The 19,234-nt window shown below is 42.3% G+C and overlaps 1 protein-coding gene across 1 annotated transcript in view; it reads right to left on the bottom strand.

Moving 5' to 3' along the window:
• The window catches only part of LOC119963623 (sodium channel protein type 2 subunit alpha-like), a 210,744-nt gene that overhangs the window by 147,661 nt on the left and 43,849 nt on the right, over nucleotides 1–19,234 (bottom strand). The window contains exons 11-14 of the mRNA XM_038792953.1: nucleotides 14,160–14,327; nucleotides 10,686–10,865; nucleotides 9,286–9,541; nucleotides 4,669–4,838 (exon numbers count right to left, since the gene is read on the bottom strand). Of these exons, the coding sequence (XP_038648881.1) occupies nucleotides 4,669–4,838; nucleotides 9,286–9,541; nucleotides 10,686–10,865; nucleotides 14,160–14,327 (774 nt within the window). The remainder of the gene's footprint in view (nucleotides 1–4,668; nucleotides 4,839–9,285; nucleotides 9,542–10,685; nucleotides 10,866–14,159; nucleotides 14,328–19,234) is intronic.

Genomic DNA, 19,234 nt, shown 5'->3' with positions numbered 1-19,234 from the left:
TCTATGACCATGCAGTCCACCTCTGAGGAGGAGAGCATCAACATATCAACAATGTATTGTCACATCTTTTCCCTGTAACCTCCACTAGAACAGATGACAAATCTGTGGTCATGGCCACATGAAACTTTCTGGAGTTGCACTGACATTTAGGGGAACATCTGGTGGAGCCACCAGAAGCATTGTGTAGACATACACAGATGAAGGAATCTCAGGGCAAGAGCGCTGCTATGTTTTGGGTGGGTATGTGCTTGATTCTCCCAGGGAGACATTGGCAACCATTACGGAGAGCCAGATTCAGCTGACCAGCCAGTAGCTGTCGGATGTGCACTCAGACATGCAAGCCATCATGCTAACTCTGGGCTCTAACAGCATTGGTCAGGCAAGAGGGGGGATGAGGTGCCTAGACCTCCCTCTAGATGCCCCTACTCCTCAGATAGTTGGGGAGGTGCCATTGCAGGCTGAGATGAAGGAAGAGCTCCAGTTATCTTTCATGGACGTTTCTCTCTGGTTGCTACAAGGACAGGTCACCGCTCCTCAGCCCCTCTGCCAGTGACCCAACACCTCAGTAGCCATGGCCACAGGCGATGCACCTGCACTGCTGCATGAGACCCTCAGCAGACCGAGACCCTCCATTCCTGGGGAAGCCAGGGGATAGCTGCCAAGGTCATCTGAGGCACTGGGGTTTTGAACTCAGCATCTTGACTCCGTTGAGATGCAGATGTTGGGGTTGCATCACATTGTAGTGATTGAAACGGTAAGAGAAAGAGCAGGTAGGCGCACTAGGGTGACACGTGTTCAGACTTTTTGTGATGGCATATGTTAATTTTTGATTAAATAGTCATGTTTACTTCATTCTTATGTGTTGGCCTGTCTTATTACTATGACCTAGTCAGCAGTATAAGTGCCTGTACCGTAAGTAACAATGGATGAAGGTGGCATAGTGACCTTTCATTGATACTCACAGAGCGGCCTGTCGGCAGACACTGATGACATGCTCTTGGGTAGAAATGCACAGCTCCTGGGTGTCAGGTCTAGAGCATAGGGCTTGTCAAAAAATTTGTGTGTGCCTGAATCTGGTGTGAATGAGGGTCTCAAAGGTCTCCCTTGTGTGACTTTCCATTTCCCTCTCATCTGGTGCAGGAGACTCTACGTACTAATCTGCCTGCTCTAATCCTTCCTCCTCTTCAGATGTGTAGTGGGGCTCCTCCAGGTGTGTTGTTGGCAAAGAGTTGCCCCTCTGCAGTGAAAAGTTGTGTAATGCACAGCAGATGACTATAATCCTGGAGACTCTCTGAGGCGTATATTGTAGATTTCTACCTCGTTTCTAACAAGTTGATGGTCTGCTCAACAGTGGCTCTTATTGATCCATGAGATTCATTGTAGCATTTCTCAGCTGGATCTCAAGGGTGTTTCACGGCTGCCACCTGCCAGGTTTTAAACGGATAACCTCTCCAGGTATGTGTGCATCTCTAGGAGCTGTGGCGCCTAGAAGTGGTGCCTAACGTCTGCATAATGAGTGCTCCCTGGGTTCAGAGCACACACTTGGAGGGTACATCTCCAATGGTTGCAGATCAATTGCACTTTAATGGAGAGAAACCCTTTTGCTGTTGATAAATGAGGTAGGCTGGTCCCAGGGAGCTCTGGGGCTGGATTCTCAGCCGGCGGGATGCTCCTTTTTGCCGGCAGCCCGAGGGGGTTCCCGACTGCGTGGGGTTGCCCCACAATGGGAAACCAGCCTGCGAAATGGAGCATCCTGCCGGCGGGGTGAAACAGAAATGTGGCATGGCGGGATGGAGGACCCAGCCCCTGATTACTACGTGGGCATACTCAATAACACCCTGCTGTTGTGGGAATCCCACAATCTTTCCACCTGACTTTCTGGGTCCATTCTCACCACTTTGATTCATCATCTTTTGATGCAGTGATGTGTGGTTGCCTATGGGATGCTGCCCATGTCCCCTGTTAAGTCCAAGAAGGAAATGCTGAAAAGGTTTAATTGCATGATTACGTTCAAAGCCACAGGTAATGGCTTCCCTCTTGAGTTCTGGGGTCGGCAATGTCTCTATGGACCTCTGGAGAATGATGAGGTGAGACCTGCAGACTTGTGGACATGGCAATGATCTTTGTCTGCCCTTGGTTTTCTCCTGCCTAACCATCCTCAGCACCCGGTCCAGCTGGTCCCCTTAATGGCCTTCTGCCAGAGGTGCCTCAATAGCCAATTCCATCCTTCCATTGTATTTGTTCTCCTCTGTCTGAGCCTCCAGGAACACAGGGTGGGTGAGATTCATGTTCCCTCCAGAAACTCAGTTGATGTCAGGACCTGGGAAGAGGTCTGCCCTCCAGAAAGTCCCTGGTCTATAACAAAAACTTGGCGCGGGTCGATTTGCCTCTTCCACGGTTGTCAAGATCCAGCAACCAGCCTGATCTACCTTCCATCCCCACTGAGATCACCCTTCCATCCCTAAGCTCACCCTCAATCGACTGGAACTCACTTGTTAACCTGCCTGCAGTCTCTCCTGCAGTGACCCCTGTCCGATCCACAATGAATCGTCTTCTCTCAGTGACCCTTGTCCTCTTAGTATTGACCCTATCGTGATCGTGATCCCCCCTCCTGAAAACATTGACCCCACCAGGTGCCCTATATCTGATTTCAATTTCTGTCTGATCCCTGTGATCATTGCTGATACTCCAAACCGTGTCGTTTCCACACACACACACACACACACCCCCCCCCCCCCCCCCCCCGTCCCCCTGCAAACCCGAATGATGTCTATCCTGAGAAGCAGAAAACGACATCTTCCTGGGCTGCAGTGTTTCTTTTGGAGGATTCCCTGCCTGACAGGGAGCTCGGCCTACCAATCAGGCTGGCTTCTGTGCAGGAGACCTGTTTTAAAGAAAGTAAGTTTGGAGGCCATAAATCCTCCTCCACAGCTTGGAAATTCCACCACTGTAAATATTGGGGTCATTAACAATTGTTTCTTTCTCCACAGATGCAGCCTGACTTGACAAATATTTTTTGATTTATTTCCAATTTCCAGCCTCCATTATATTTTGCTTTTACTGTATTTCCGCTGAAACTTGAGATCTGATCATGTACAGACCAAATAATATTAGTATATCATTCATTGTTGCTTGGCAATGTTACTGCAGACTTTGTAACTTCTGGCAATTAAAACGTGATTGTTTGTTGTTCCTTATTGTGAAACAAGTGATACCACAGCATTTAAAAAGATTAGTAACTTTGGTAAACTTGTTGCACAGTGTAGAGGAAGCTAGTTGGCACATGCTCACTGGGAAGGATCAAGGCTTGCCTTGCACCACAAGTAAGTGTACTGCTCCCCTCTTACTCTTCCTTATAAAACAATCCTTGCAAACAAAGGCTCCATCATCCATGATTTCATCTTCAAGGAATGTACGACATCCTGGACCGAACTGAAATCTGGTTTACAGCTGGCAATTCCATTTTTCTTAGCAATGCTGCCCTGCCCTGAATTCCTATCCCTATGGGGATACAGGGGGATGCAATACAGTAAACATCTCCAAACCCTATCTCCGTCTCTCCTCTTTGGCTCCCTTCCATTTTTGAACATCCTTTCACAACATATCAATTGGACACTTCCTCCAGAAAATAATCATTTTGCCTTCAGCATTCCACCCTCGTCTGTAATTTCTAAATCGGTATTGCCGATAATTGTTCTTGTGATGTAATATTGGGTATGCCTGCAGCATAAATTACAAGTCTGTGTCCCACTGTGTTCAGTCTGACTCCTAATAATGTGTGTTGAATTTGTTTTGCAGTGATGCAACTGATTGCAAAACCAGCATTGTGCATTGGCTGTGCACCCATTGGGCAAATCTAAAAAATTGCACTAAATTCTTCACTGTTGTGAACTAAATTTGCTTCTTTTCCGTATGAAATGCAGTCATAAAGCCTTTCTTGTGACCAACAAATGTGCTTTATTTTACACCAAAAAGTATAATATACTTCATAAAGCAATATGAAGAAGGGATTTGGTAGAATAATGATTATGTTACTGGATTGAATAATCCAGAGACTTGGACTAGTGTTCCAGAGAACATGAGCAGAACTCCATCACAGTAGTCAAAGAATTAAAATTCAGTTTTGAGAAGTAAAGTTGCCACCCTTACCCTACTTGGGTTGTATGCAACTCCAGTCCCACACAAATGTGGTTGATTCTTAACTGCTCTCTAAGGTGATCCAGCTTAACTGTATCAAATCACTACAAAGAGTGCAATAGTTCAAGAAAAATGTTCACCACAACTTTTTCTCAGGACAACTAGGGGTGTGCAATAAATCCCAGTGAGGTTCACATCCCGAGAATGAATAAAAATAGATAATTCATAGAACAACAATGTTTAAATCGAGAAGTGGAATAAGCAATATGCTTTAGTTGACCAAGTTCATAGATAAATCTTAGTTATGCAACCCATTAATAATTGATTGCTTATAAATATGGATTGGCTTAGGAAACGGTGAAATGTCCTCTGACCATGAAATTGACACCACCCTCGCAATTTGTGTGGCTTATCGCAAAAGCCACACTAATTCTGTTCTACCACTGCAGCAACAGCCACAGTGGAATTTCGGGTGACTATAAGACTACATACTAATTCCACATAACGTGTAGAGTTGCATTTATGTGTTACCATCAAGACAGCTGATCCATTTTCATACTTCCGTCCACCACTAGCCGGATCACACATTGCGCTGACCGTAGGCACTTCATTTTCACCTACTGGAGGAAGTGAACCGCTACGGGAGAATGTAGGAAATGCTCCTGGCTCAACAGTGCTTGATTTTATTTCATTTTGCACATCTGCAAGAAAGAGTAGATAGTTTCAAACAGAAAGACAGCGTGCTTGCTGTGGAGTGTTATCAGATTTGAAATTTGTCAAATTTTTAAAATCAACTGCCTCAATAATTTCCACTCAATGAATATTTTATCAGTGGCAAACTCTTTCACTTTAAAATAGCATTATTGCATTATTATTTATAGGGCACCAATACCAACAAAGGAACAGGCCTATATACAGCTGGCAAACTGAATGCTGAGTGAAGCCTTTTGTTCCATTTCATTAAAAATAGATTCAGATTTGCTGTACTGTATACTGATTTAAGAGGGATGAATTCTTGACAAAGTAAAGGAGATTAGAGTCTCCATATTAATGGGGGGGAGGTGGGAGTGCGGGAGGTGGAAAGGTGTGTGGAAGTTCACAGTGGGTAAAGAACCAGACAAGGTTATGAGAGTAGAAGCCCTGTTGATCTCAACAGCACAGCTTCATTTAAATAATTCTGTGCAGACATCCACTGGCCAGATTTGCAGTCTTCTTTGTGTTGCGTTGTGTTCACAAAGACCACAGAATAGCTTTTAACTTTTATTCACTCAATAATGATCAATAGCATTTAACTACACTTATTTACTGCTATTCTCACTACTGGTATAAACTATAATCTAACCTTACTCACACTATCTGCTCTTATGACCTTTACTAGCTACCGTATATACTCGCGTAACATGCGACTTTTGAGCACCTAATTTGAAGCCTAAATTTCGGGGGTGGCATGATACGCGAGGTACAAAAATCGCGGGTGTGAAATGCTGGCCAAGATAAGTCACATAGCATCCAGCTGGCTTTACTAGCGTCGTTCAGCCACTTGCCATTTCCATTCATAAAAACATGAATGGAAACGTCAAATGGCTGAACATCTTCCCATCAGAATGCTGTGGTCAAAATCTGAAGAGTAGTATTCTGATGGGAAGATGGGAAGAGTGGATTCTGCTGTGAAAGTTGTTCGCGATTCGAACAGCTTTCCGGCTGGCTTTACTAGCGTCGTTCAGCCACTTGCCGTTTCCATTTATAAAAACATGAAAACATCTTCCCATCAGAATACTACTCTTCAGATTTTGACCACAGCATTCTGATGGGAAGATGTTCAGCCACTTGACGTTTCCATTCATGTTTTTATGAATGGAAACGGCAAGTGGCTGAACAACGCGAGTAAAGCCAGCTGGAAAGCTGTTGGAATCGCGAACAGCTTTCACAGCAGAATCAACTCTGCAGAAACCACACACAATGATACCATTTGGAAGTTTTAGTTTCCAAAATTAATTTCCAAAAAAGTCACTCGTATGATACATGAGATATACCATAAAATCATGTTTTGGGGACGAAAATTTAGGGGTCGCATGATACGCGAGATCGAAGGATACGCGAGTATATACGGTATCTCCTGCATATACTCCTCCCCTAAGGTCTAGCCTTATATAGTTGGATCTGTAGCTCTCTCTAGCAGCTAACCTCAACACTACATTAACCCTTGAAATGCTGATAGTTATGATAATGTCACAAGATCGACTGCCGAGCTGGTAGGAGGTGGGGCAAAAGGATTAAGACCGTGATCAGGATGGGTGATGGAAAGCAGAGCTGCAATCTGAGTTTGGAGCAGTCGGGGAGAGAAAGGGATAATGCGGTTGGGGAGGCAAGAATGTTACAGGCTGACTAAGGGAGTGTACTCCTGTCCCTCCTGGCTTAAAATCAAGCAAGGTTCTAAAACATATCCAGGGCTCCTGGGAATGGAGTTGTGCAGTTGACAATGTGGGAGTCCCCATGTTGAGGTTGAAATGTGTCAATGGTGTTATCATGGAGTGACTAAAAGAATGTTTAGCCATTCTTTGCCAGCTTTCAATGGGACCTCATGCAATTCTGGGTTAACTGGGAATGTGATAGATTGGCCTTAGTTGGTTTGATTCCAATATTTTAAAGACCGACTATGTCCTTCCCATTGTAAGGGGCCAATAAGGAGGCAGAAGCTGGTTTAAGATGGAGGCCTTTGTGTTAGAAAATTCCTGAAAATAATTTCATGTTCGAAGCACATACAAATATTCATGCTTTGTTACATTATTCCAGTTGATATGTTTGATATTAATTTTTAACAATTGACCTCATGCATGGTGGTGTAATTTCTATGTCAAATTGTTGGTTTTATTTCTAAGCCCAGCTTCATTAATTGTACCCAGTATTCCATCCAGTCATCAGCAAACCATCTAGTTACTACCATTAATCCATAACTAGCCAGTCTGAATGGAGTTATAATGTAATTATAATAATGGCATTTACATATTAATGGCACTTTGTTCAAAAAACACATTTGCAGCCTCAAGGTTGAATTGCAATGAGACTTTACATTGAAAAATTCATATATGTTACAGGAAATCGTTAATTTCTAATTGTCCTTCACAAGTCATAATTTTTTGACTGGTAATAGTGTATCTTTACAGGTAACTTTGGTAATGTATTTTTGACATTATTCTAATGGATATTCTAAATGCTAATATTCATTTTAAACTTTAACTTTAAATGGAAAATAGCAGATGCTATCTTTGATATGTGTAGGGTTGCACTCTTGGAGTTATAACAGCCAGTTTAAGATTATACAGGGCAACACCATAATGGAGAAAGGATGTGCATTTTCGGAACCAGACAGGATGACAACCAGAAAATACAAATGAAGGTGATTGACAAAACAACCAGAGGCAATATATCGGAACATTCTTTCTTACACAGTGAGTTGCTATAATCTTCAATGTACTCCCTGAAAGTGTGGTGAAAGCAGATTGTGGCAGAACTTTCAACAGGGAATTGTATTAATACTTGACGGGAAAAATTACAGGGATAAGGGGAGAGAGAACAGGATTTGGGACAAATTGAATAATTCTGTCAAAGAGCCAGCATTAGCATGAAGGGCTGAATGGCCTACCTTTGTGCTCTGTCATTCTATGCTTTCATGAATTACAAACGGTTAATTTTTTCCTATATCACTATGATATAGTCCTCAATTCCTACTCGGAATATAATAGAATATATTAGGAAAAATATGAAATGTGTACATATTAGATAAAACCTTTAGACCAAAAATCATTATGGTTGAATATATTGGTTCCAGTTCTCAGAAATTCCTCTGCTATTTCAACTGAAGTATTGGTAAATATTTCTGTTGAATTAGTGAAATAGGAATGTATACAAATCAGAACCTTGTTCACTAATATCACCAAAAGTAATTTCTAACCAATTGTATGAAGATTACAACTATATTTTTATATATATATATAATAGAAAGCAAAGAGTGGGGATTAATGGGTGTTTCTCTGGTTGGCAATCAGTAGCTAGTGGTGTCCCTCAGGGATCCGTGTTGGGGGCCCACAATTGTTCACAATCTACATAGATGATTTGGAGTTGGGGACCAAGGGCAATTTGTCCAAGTTTGCAGATGACACTAAGATGAGTGGTAAAGCGAAAAGTGCAGAGGATACTGGAAGTCTGCAGAGGGATTTGGATAGGTTAAGTGAATGGGCTAGGGTCTGGCAAATGGAATACAATGTTGACAAATGTGAGGTTATCCATTTTGGTAGGAATAACAGCAAACGGGATTATTATTTAAACTATAAAATATTAAAGCATGCTGCTGTGCAGAGAGACCTGGGTGTGCTAGTGCATGAATCACAGAAAGTTGGTTTACAGGTGCAACAGGTGATTAAGAAGGCAAATGGAATTTTGTCCTTCATTGCTAGAGGGATAGAGTCTAAGACTAGGGAGGTTATGCTGCAATTGTATAAGGTGTTAGTGAGGCCACACCTGGAGTATTGTGTTCAGTTTTGGTCTCCTTACTTGAGAAAGGACGTACTGGCACTGGAGGGTGTGCAGAGGAGATTCACGAGGTTAATCCCAGAGCTGAAGGGATTGGATTACGAGGAGAGGTTGAGTAGACTGGGACTGTACTCATTGGAATTTAGAAGGATGAGGAGGGATCTTATCGAAACATTTAAAATTATGAAGGGAATAGATAGGATAGATGCGGGCAGGTTGTTTCCACTGGCGGGTGAAAGCAGAACTAGGGGGCATAGTCTCAAAATAAGGGGAAGTAGATTTAGGACTGAGTTTAGGAGGAACTTCTTCACCCAAAGGGTTGTGAATCTATGGAATTCCTTGCCCAGTGAAGCAGTTGAGGCTCCTTCATTAAATGTTTTTAAGGTAAAGATAGATAGTTTTTTGAAGAAAAAAGGGATTAAGGGTTATGGTGTTCAGGTCGGAAAGTGGAGCTGAGTCCACAAAAGATCAGCCATGATCTCATTGAATGGCGAAGCAGGCTCGAGGGGCCAGATGGCCTACTCTTGCTCCTAGTTCTTATATTCTTATGTTCCTCTACACCAAATAATTTGATTAAAGGGGCTTAAATGCTGATATAGAAAGCCTTCAGACACTTACTCATCTGTTGTCTGGTATTGCAGTCTGACAAAGGAACTTCATTAGATGGATAAGCATTGTCTGCTTCTGAGATATCTGTTTGCTCATCTGGTTGTATTTTACCCGAAGAAGATCTGTTTGGTTTTCGACATTTCAACAAAGCTAGGAGGTTCTTAATATAATCTTTATATGGAACTTTCTTTTCTTCCTTTGCATTTGCAGTTAGTGTATCTCCAGAAAAGAAATTGAGAAGAAGGGCCAGGAACAAGTTCAACACCTGCAGAACAGTATTGAAGAATTTAAAATTATTATTAGTAGGTATGATGACAAAAATAAAATTTACGATTGCACCTTCATAACGATTCAGGCAAGATACAGTTTTAAAAGAACAACTGCTAAAAAGATGGTTTTGATTTAATCCACTCTTTGTTCCTGCTTCACCCCCCACCCCCACCCCCAACACACACACACAGTTATAGAAAATAAACAGATTAATGACAATATCCTAAATATTGTGTTCAACCTCAGCTGGATTGCCCAATGGATGGACCCAATTTATCCAAAGTTACATCTGTGCACCTCCTGAAGCTAATAGAATGTTATCATTTATATGCTCGCTGACTGGTCACGCAACACCTTAATTTTAAAAATCTCATTCTTGTTTTCAAATCCTTAATTTCTCCCTATCAGTAATCCTTCCAGCCTCACAATCGTCCAAGATATCTGCACTGGTCTAATTCTGGCATCTTGAGCATTCCTGATTTGAATTGCTTTGCCAGTGGGTGCTGTGCCTTCAGGTACACAGGCCCTAAACTCTGGAATTCCTGCCCTAAATCCCTCTACCTTTCTTTCTTCCTTTAAGATACTCCTTAGTAACTACCTCTTTGGCAATGCTTTTGGCCATCTGTTCTAATATCTATTTATGTAATTTGAGGTCAGATATTGCTTTATAACAATTCCGTGAGCACCTTGGGACATTTTCTTTCATTAAAGGCTCTAAATAAATACAAGTTGTCGCAGTGGACAAACCCTCCGCAATTCAAGAGCCACAACAAAGTACAGCTGCTATGTTGGTTGCAAAATTTTCTCAGACAAGGTTAGAATAGATTAAAATATGCATTCTTTATTTAAAACCTATGTAAAGCAAAATATACATTTTGAATACAATCACTACTGACTACAGGTTAGATTGTATGCTGAAAAATGGTATGAATGTCATTCATGCCACATCTCACACAGCACCATATCATAAATTAACGCTTTTAAATATCTAATTTATAGTTGCTGCAGTTGGTTTAATATATTGAAAAGATATTTTAGCATGTTTTCCTATTTCATTTGAAATATTAATGCTTTAAGAATATTATACTAAGAAACAATTGGTTCAACATAATCTGAAGGTACACCTTATGTATTCTTACCAGAAAGTTTCCAGCTATATACGTTAGCAGAAACAGTGGGAGACAAAAGTACATCTTTGAGCAGCGCATACAGTCATACAATGGTTCTATCCATTCCCCACACAAAATTCGAAACACCATTATAAAGGAATTGTAAAAGCCTCTGAAATTCCATCTTGGTATTCTGTTGCCTTCAAATGCCTCCTATAGTATAACATAACATCAGATGAAAAACATTGGATGATGTAAAGCAAAGCAGATGATTACCACAGAGTGCAGAATAGTGGGAAACTCATTCCGTGAGTGAGAAAAATTTGTTACTTTAATTTTGTGTCTTCAACATACTGGGCTCAATCTAACCAAATTGGAACAGAGTCCCGTGACAAGAGTGTTTAGTCAAGGTGTTTCCCGGCGCTCATAGCGCCGAGAAAGACCACATTATCTATCAGGACTCCATTTCAATTGGGGGCCTCAGCGGGGAACTCCCTGCCGAGGCTGCTCTTAGTCCCTTTTCCTGCACTGAGGAGTTCTGCTTGCCAGAACATTTTAAAATCGTGTCTTGATCTCTCGATGCACCCCTCCCCCGATACAACCCCAGAACCCCCCCCAAAGCCCCAACTTGCCTGTAAGGGAGACCTCAGAGGGGGCCCATGTCTCACCTCACACATGCAGGGCACCCCCAGGGACCAATCCCCGCCATGGGAAAAATTCCAGACTGGTACCCTGGCATTCACCCTGTCAGCTGGCAGTGCTGCCTGGGTATCTTGGCAGTGCCAGGCTGGCACCTGGGGGTCTCCAATCCTCTGGACACCCTCACAATTGCTGTTCCGTCTGGTCCCCATTTATGGAGCCCAGCACTGAACGACTCTCGCACGAGGTCCCCGAGGCAAAAAGGGTTAGATCCCAAGCCCTCGGGTAGATCAGGGGGTGCATATTAAAGTGAGACTAGCTGTCTCGCTCTAATTTGCAGAATTGCAAAACAGTGATGCCACCCAGAATGGGCAGGGTTCAGATCGTGATGTCTCGCAAGATCGCTTTGATCTCGCAAGGCGCAGTGAGTAGGGTAGATCCCAAAAGAGGAATCTACCGGCCGTGCCACCTTCCGGCACAATGCAGCCGGTAGATCACGCCCATTCTGTTACAAACTAGCTGTGTGTTTTCCAGAGATTATACAAAATAGAAAATATCAATATTTTATTCTGTTATCAAACGCTTAAAAATAAGTCTTGGTAATAAATGGATAAGCATAAAGCACATTTATGTAACACTCCTCCATCCTCTATTTTGCGGGAGATGTTAACTCATTTAAATTTTTTCCCGATCCATTTCCTATAAAAGGTTTTGAAGAGTGGATACAGAGAGAATGTTTTCTCTTGAGGGGATGAGCATAACTAAAAAATATGAAACACTCACAAAGTATGGGAATTCAGAAGAAACCTCCTCACCCAAAGATTGGTAAGAATGTAGAATTTCCTACCACAAGGATTGCTTGAAGTGAATAGTATAGAGATGCATTTTAGGGAAACCTCGGGCTAAAAGAAAGAAGGGAGTAGAGCATATATGTCAAACTCAATGCCCGCGGGCCAAATCCGGCCCGCTGTGGAATTATCTTTGGCCCGCGAGATAATATCTAAATACTTTTAAAAAAAAATTTAGGTTAGCCAATTATTTTTTCCAATTAAGGGGCAATTTAGCGTGGCCAATCCACCTACTCTGCACATTTTTGGGTTGTGGGGGCGAAACCCACGCAGACACGGGGAGAACGTGCAAACTCCACACGGACAGTGACCCAGAGCCGGGATCGAACCTGGGACCTCAGCGCCGTGAGGCGGTTGTGCTAACCAGTAGGCCACCGTGCTGCCCTAATAATATCTAATTACTATTAAAGCTGGCCCCAGCAATTGAAGCGCCTATGGCGTATGATATGGCTGATGCTGAGTTTATTCAGGTATAGTGTGAATCACAAAGTGTTGGCCTGTGGAAAAATGTTTTCATTAGAAATTACTCTGGAAAAGCTCCAGATAAAGGAATAAGAAATAAATGCAACTAAATTTTTTATTTATTTAATATTTAATGTTGTTTTTATAGGCAATAACCTAAGCTTTATTAGTTCCAGGTTCAATAAGTTCATTTCAATAAGTTTTGCAAAAAAACATTGAACCAGTCCGGCCCTCGACCTGTCCCGATTTTTAAATTTTGGCCCACGGTGTATTTGATTTGACACCCCTGGAGTAGAGGGTTACCCAGGATAGATCGCAAAGAGAAAGGACTAAGGAGGTTTGAGTGAAGCTTAAGTATTGGACTGCTAGGTGGCGCGGTGGTACAATGGTTAGTACTGCTGCCTCATGAGCTGAGGACCCGGGTTTGATCCCGGCCCCGGGCCACTATCCGTGTGGAGTTTGCACATTCTCCCCATGTTTGCGTGGTTCTCACCCTCACACCCAAAGATGTACAGGTTAGGTGGATTGGCCATGCTAAATTGCCCCTTAATTGGAAAATAATCATTGGGTACTCTAAATTTATAAAAAGAACACACTGGACTGGTTGGGCTGAATATCCTGTTTTATGCTATATATCCTGTAATCCTGTGTAATCATGCTCTGCGCTTCATCAAGTATTGCTCCTGTATGCGGAGGTTGTGTCCTAAAGGGTATTTCATGGTTTTCCTGGGACCGGGCAAGGGGGAAGGAGACTCGGGTGGGGGCTTCCACGCTGGCCGGTTTAAGCCGGCCAGTGAACAGGAATGAGGTGGGGGGAGGGGCTGCGGCCATCGGAGCCTGGTAGAACAGGTTCCGGTGAGTCTAGCCGGGGTGAAAAGTTGGGGGAAGGAACCGAGGTTGGGGGGAAGCGTTTACAAGAGGAAGTGGGGGGGAGGATGTCAACAATTCATGGGTGTCATTCATGGTACTATTTTTGGGATTGGATGGCACTGAATATTAGGGGGGGAGGTTGGGGGGTGGACTGTCTATGTCAATGATGACAATAGGCGATTCCTGATTCCTTTTTTTTCTAGTTTTTTTTCCCACTTTGGGATGGTTTGTTTTACTTGATGCTTTTATTGTCAGGTGGGCCGTTGTTTGGGAAGTGGTGGGAGGATGGGGTTGTTGGTGTTGATAAGGGGATTGACATTGTATTCGTTACCGTTTACTGTTTGTAGGTGGGGTGCAAATTCTGAAGAAAATGTGAAAATGGAGAATAAAAATATTTTAAAAAAATATTGCTCCTGCAACTTGTTAACTAGCCCTGATTGAATGTATGTGTGTAGGATTGGCTGTGTTCACTTGAGGATGCTTTACAAGGCCAGCTCTCTGTGTCACATGGAACACCTCTAGAACTGTACACATCAAAACTTTAAATTATTAGGATCAAGTTTTAATTAAAGCTTGGGTAATTTGTAGTCTATAATAATGGAATTGATATAGTTATTGTTCGAATCAGAACATTCACCTAGTTTAACAACCAACCAAAAGAAGTAAACCTTTGTGATATACTTACTTTATTTTCATAATCATGCCCGACAAGCTGCATTCCTATTACAGTGAATATATAAATCACTATGATGACTATAAGTGTCAGATTTCCCATCTCTTTCAATGATTTGAAGATTATGTTGATCAACGTGTTCAGTGTTTTCCAATTCTTTGCTAGTTTGAAGACTCTGAGCTGTTATTAAAAGAAAGCAACAAAATTTTGAACAGTTAAGATTTTGAGTTGGTTCACAGTCTAACAAGAATAAAACCATTTGATAACATTAGAATTTATTTTAATTCATCTGATTCTGTTTCAATAAGTACCCTTCAGGATTTTAATAGTTTGCAATGAACGATGGGGTGAACCGAAAACTTGCTGAAGGCATGTCATGCATCTTGCATTTCAATGTTAAGCTTTCAAAATGCAACATAAGTGACATTCCCATTCAGAAGCTAACTGTGATAGCATGGCCCCTTTAAGTCAGAGGCTTTTTCCAAGGATGGAAGTGTCAATTACAAGGGGACACAGGTTCAAGGTGAGAGGGGGGAAGTTTAAAGGAGTTGTGCAGGTAAGTTTTTCATGCATAGAATCATAGATTCATAGAATTTACAGTGCTGAAAGAGGCCATTCGGCCCATCGAGTTTGCACTGGCCCTTGAAAAGGGCACCCTTATTAAGCTCACAGCTCCACCTTATCCCCATAACCCAGTAACCCCACCTAACCTTTTTTGGACACTAACGGCAATTTAACATGGCCAATCCAGCTACCTGCACATCTTTGGACTGTGGGAGGAAACCGGAGCACCCAGAGGAAACCCACGTAGACACGGGGAGAATGTGCAGCCTCAGCACAGACAGTGACCCAAGCCGGGAATCGAACTTGGGACCCTGGAGCTCTGAAGCATTTGTGCTGCGCACTGTGCTACCGTGCAGAGTGGTGGGTGCCTGGAACACGCTGCCAGAGAATGTGGTGGAAGCAGGCACATTAGCAACATTTAAGAGGCATCTGGATGGGTACATGAATAGGGACGAAATAGAGGCATACGGACTGAGTAACGGGAGAAGATTTTTATTTTAAGTTAGGGCATTGTGACTGGCACAGGCTTGGAGGGCCTAAGGGCCTGTTCCTGTGCTGTACTTTTCTTTTTTCTTTGTTCTTTGATAGTGCAGATGCCAGCTCATCGGAGCTCGATGTTGCACATTAGTTCTGCTGAAACAAAAATGAGGACTTTGATGAGGCAGGCTACATAAGAAGGCTGGGGGTTTACACACCTAAATGCTCAATGCACTGGGAACTTTGCTGGAAACAATGCCCTCAATGTCAATGAGCATTGGAGGAGTTGGCACCAACTTGGCATTTTCCAACCTAAAATGGGTCATATTCATCAGCACAACTGTTGGACACAAAAGACTGCAGTAGCTGATAGCAAATGTCTCAAACTCTATTGCAGCACCAGCAGTATCCAGTAAATGTTTGAGTGCTGTAGTGGCAATGCAGGCTTCTGTAATGAATGGTCAGATTACTGCCATCATGGCTGTGGATACATGTGGTAAAAGATGCTTCCAAGGTATCATAGGACTCCAACAACATGGCCTCCAACAGATTACTAGGATTGTTGAGGGAAATAGCAGTGACTCCATGGAGTAACACCTGTTGTCTTTTCTCAGGAGGACAAAATGTGTGCTCCCACTTTTGTCAGTCCACCTGTGCCCTTGCTGGTGCTTGCCAGCCAAGACTGCTGCAGCCCAAGCTGTAATGGTGCTGTGTCAATTTAGCATTTCTAAACTAGAGTTGCTTGGGGTCACCCTGCAGTCTTCTTAGCTGACGCTCAACGGCCTTTCACCAACCATGCTGCAGCCACTGGGGTAGCATCTTGTAGCAATGAGAGGCAAAGGCACATGGAAGGGAATATAGCAAGGATGATTAGTTTATTTGTGTCTGCATTATGTCGCAAATTAATTTATAAATTTTGATTGAAATGTACATTTTGAATTGGCTTTCATTTCTGTGGGAAAGAACAATGTGATCGAGAATGAGAAGCCATAGATTTAAAGTAATTGGCAAAAGAAGCAAAAGCGACATGAAGAACTTTCTCACAAAGTGATTGGTTCAGGTCTGGAATGCTCTGCCTAGGAGACAGGTTCAATTGAAACTCTCAAAAGGGAATTAGACTGTTCCAGTGGCGTGCAGAGGGGGGGGGGGGGGGGGGGGGGGGGGGAAACGGACGGTGCATTGGCCCCGGGCATCCATTGGATGGGGGCATCCAATCAGAGAAGGAAATACATTTTAAAAAAAAAATTTTTTTTTTTAAATTTAGATTACCCAATTATTTTTTTCAATTAAGGGGCAATTTAGTGTGGCCAATCCTCCTACTCTGCACATTTTTTGGGTTGTGGGGGCGAAACCCACGCAGACACGGGGAGAATGTGCAAACTCCACACGGACAGTGACCCAGAGCCGGGATCGAACCTGGGACCTCAGTTCCGTGAGGCGGTTGTGCTAACCACTAGGCCACCGTGCTGCCCCAGAGAAGGAAATAAGATAGTAATTTTAAAATTTCAGCGGTGATAAATCAATTTTTGGAGGCTCACCACACTGCAGAGGCAGTTGTTAGCCCTTTATTCCTTTAACATGGTGTACCCTTTCTGTCTAGAGAAAATGGTGCTTCTCCCCATCCCCCCACACGCATGCGCATGATGTACGTGGTGCAACCATCAAAAGCAACAAGCAGATATGGCTGTTCGTTCCTGCGTTTCCTCGAGTCATAACTCGTCTTTTCTTCAGCTTTTTGTGCATCTAGATTAGTTATTTTACCTACTCAGGTCAGTGAATAGCTCTAGAACGGGTGCAACTACGTTTTTTATAGGTTTTTTGGTGATATTTAATGAAATATTTACGTGGGATGTAGTAAGAGTGAAGCCTGGATGATCAGAGGACTGCTATGGCATTTAATCTCGGAATAGGAGACATTTATTCCTTAACATGCTAATATTCGAATACAGATACCACTAATTTGCAAGTCTATGATATAAATTGCACAAAATTATCAGTGGAGAATCAGTGTGAAATAATTTGATACGAAGGAACAAAGAAGTGAAATATGGTTTATCCGTCTGCAACTGACCGATTGTTTGCATTTTCTTCCCATTTTCTCATGTGTCTTACGGTTTTTGAGATAGAAAATGAAATGTTACGAGTATTTCGTGTACAACCGAGTGGAGCACAGAACAGGAAAAAAAAGAGGGCCAGAGTCGAAGAAGAGTCCCATCAAAGAGGGGCATTAGATGCATGGATAAAAAGAAGTAAAGAAGAAGTAGGAGAACCTGGAGAAGTAAAAGATGATGTGGCGCAGAGAAGGATTTTTCTGATACGGATTCAGCTCGGTCAGAACATAATACTCTCTCTCCTCAGTCTCATTGTCAGGATGATGATCCATGTGAAGAAAATAAAGAAGATTTTAGCATATTTTTGCAAAGAAGCGATTTTGGCTGTTTGAAGAAACCGATTCCAGATCATTTCAAGATGACAATATTACAACATGGCCCTGAAAGATATCAGAATAAAAGTGGTCCATTTGCTGAGAAGGATGGGAGATCATTTTCCAAACAGTGGTTTGATGAAGTTTCCACAAACGGAGAAATTGTGGAGAGAAAATGGTTGTTATACTCTCCATATCGGAAAGCATGCTACTGTTTTGTTTGCTTTTTGTTTTCAAAGGAGCATTTGTCGTCTGTGTCAAACTTTGGAAAGGAAGACGGTTTCTCCACTTGGAGAAAATTAAATCCAACAATACCTGACCATGAGAAAAGCCCTTCTCATAGAGCTCACATGAGGGAATACCTGAACCTCGTAGTTCGACTCCATCATTCAACTACGATAGATGCTGAACTTCAACAGCAAATGTCTGCTGAAAAGAAAAGATGGAAAGCTATAACTGAACGGATTGTCGAGGTTATATCCTTTCTGGCAAAACAGAATCTGGCCTATCGTGGACATCGAGGAGAAGGAATATCTGGGTTATCAGAGCCAGGGGAGACAGTCAGTGAAAATACAGGAAACTTTCTAGCAACAATCAGACTTTTGGCCAAATATGATGACATCTTAGCAAAACACTTGCAGAGAGGGAAAGAGAAACCAAAAAGCGTCACCTACTTGTCCAACAGAATTCAAAACGAAATAATCAATCTTCTTGGTGAAACTGTCAAGAAAAATATAATTTCCGAAATTAAGGACACAAAATATTTTAGCATAATTCTGGATTCAACTCCAGATATTGCCCATGAAGATCAGGTTTCTGAAATTCTGCGTTACGTTCATATTGATGAAAACAGAAAAGTAGAAATAAAGGAGACATTTCTGGGATTTTTTCAAGTCAACAAGAAAGATGCAGTCAGCCTGATAAATAAAATTCAGGAAAAATTGGAAGAAGACAACATTTCCATGAATGACTGTCGTGGTCAAGCATATGATAACGCAGCAGTTATGGCTGGAGTGAGAGGAGGTGTTCAACAAAGAATTCTTGAAGTTAACCCAAAAGCTGTGTTTGTGAACTGCGAGACCACAGCCTCAATTTGGCCTGTGTCCATGCAAGTGAGGTGCAACCTGTTGTTGTTACATTTTTTGGCATTCTAGAAAAACTCTTTACTTTTTTTTCTTCATCTACTTCTCGTTGGGAAGTGTTAAAATCATTTGTCACTCGGACTGTGAAAAGACAGTGTGACACAAGATGGAGTTCCAGCCATGATGCTGTGCAAGTAATCCACGAAGAGTGTGACAACGTTATTGCAAGCCTTCAACACCTGCTGGAAGGAGAATTTTCAAGGGAAACTAAATCTGATGCAGGATCGCTACTGAACTCTATTCAACAGTTCCCGTTTATAGCTTTATTAAATTTTTGGTACTCAGTTTTATCATCAGTGGAGAAAGTCTCAAAACGTTTGCAGGATCCGAAAATGGGGTTCCATGAAGCTTCTTGTGATCTGAGAGGACTTATTCATATCTTGAATTTGAAGAATGACGAAATTATCCACAATGCAATAGATTTAGCCAATGAATATTGTGAAAATTGGGGAATACCAATTGCACGAACAAGGAGAAGA

Source organism: Scyliorhinus canicula, chromosome 3 (genome assembly GCF_902713615.1).
Source record: "Scyliorhinus canicula chromosome 3, sScyCan1.1, whole genome shotgun sequence".
In the NCBI taxonomy this organism is placed as follows: domain Eukaryota; kingdom Metazoa; phylum Chordata; class Chondrichthyes; order Carcharhiniformes; family Scyliorhinidae; genus Scyliorhinus; species Scyliorhinus canicula.
This window is presented reverse-complemented; position numbering and strand designations above follow the sequence as displayed.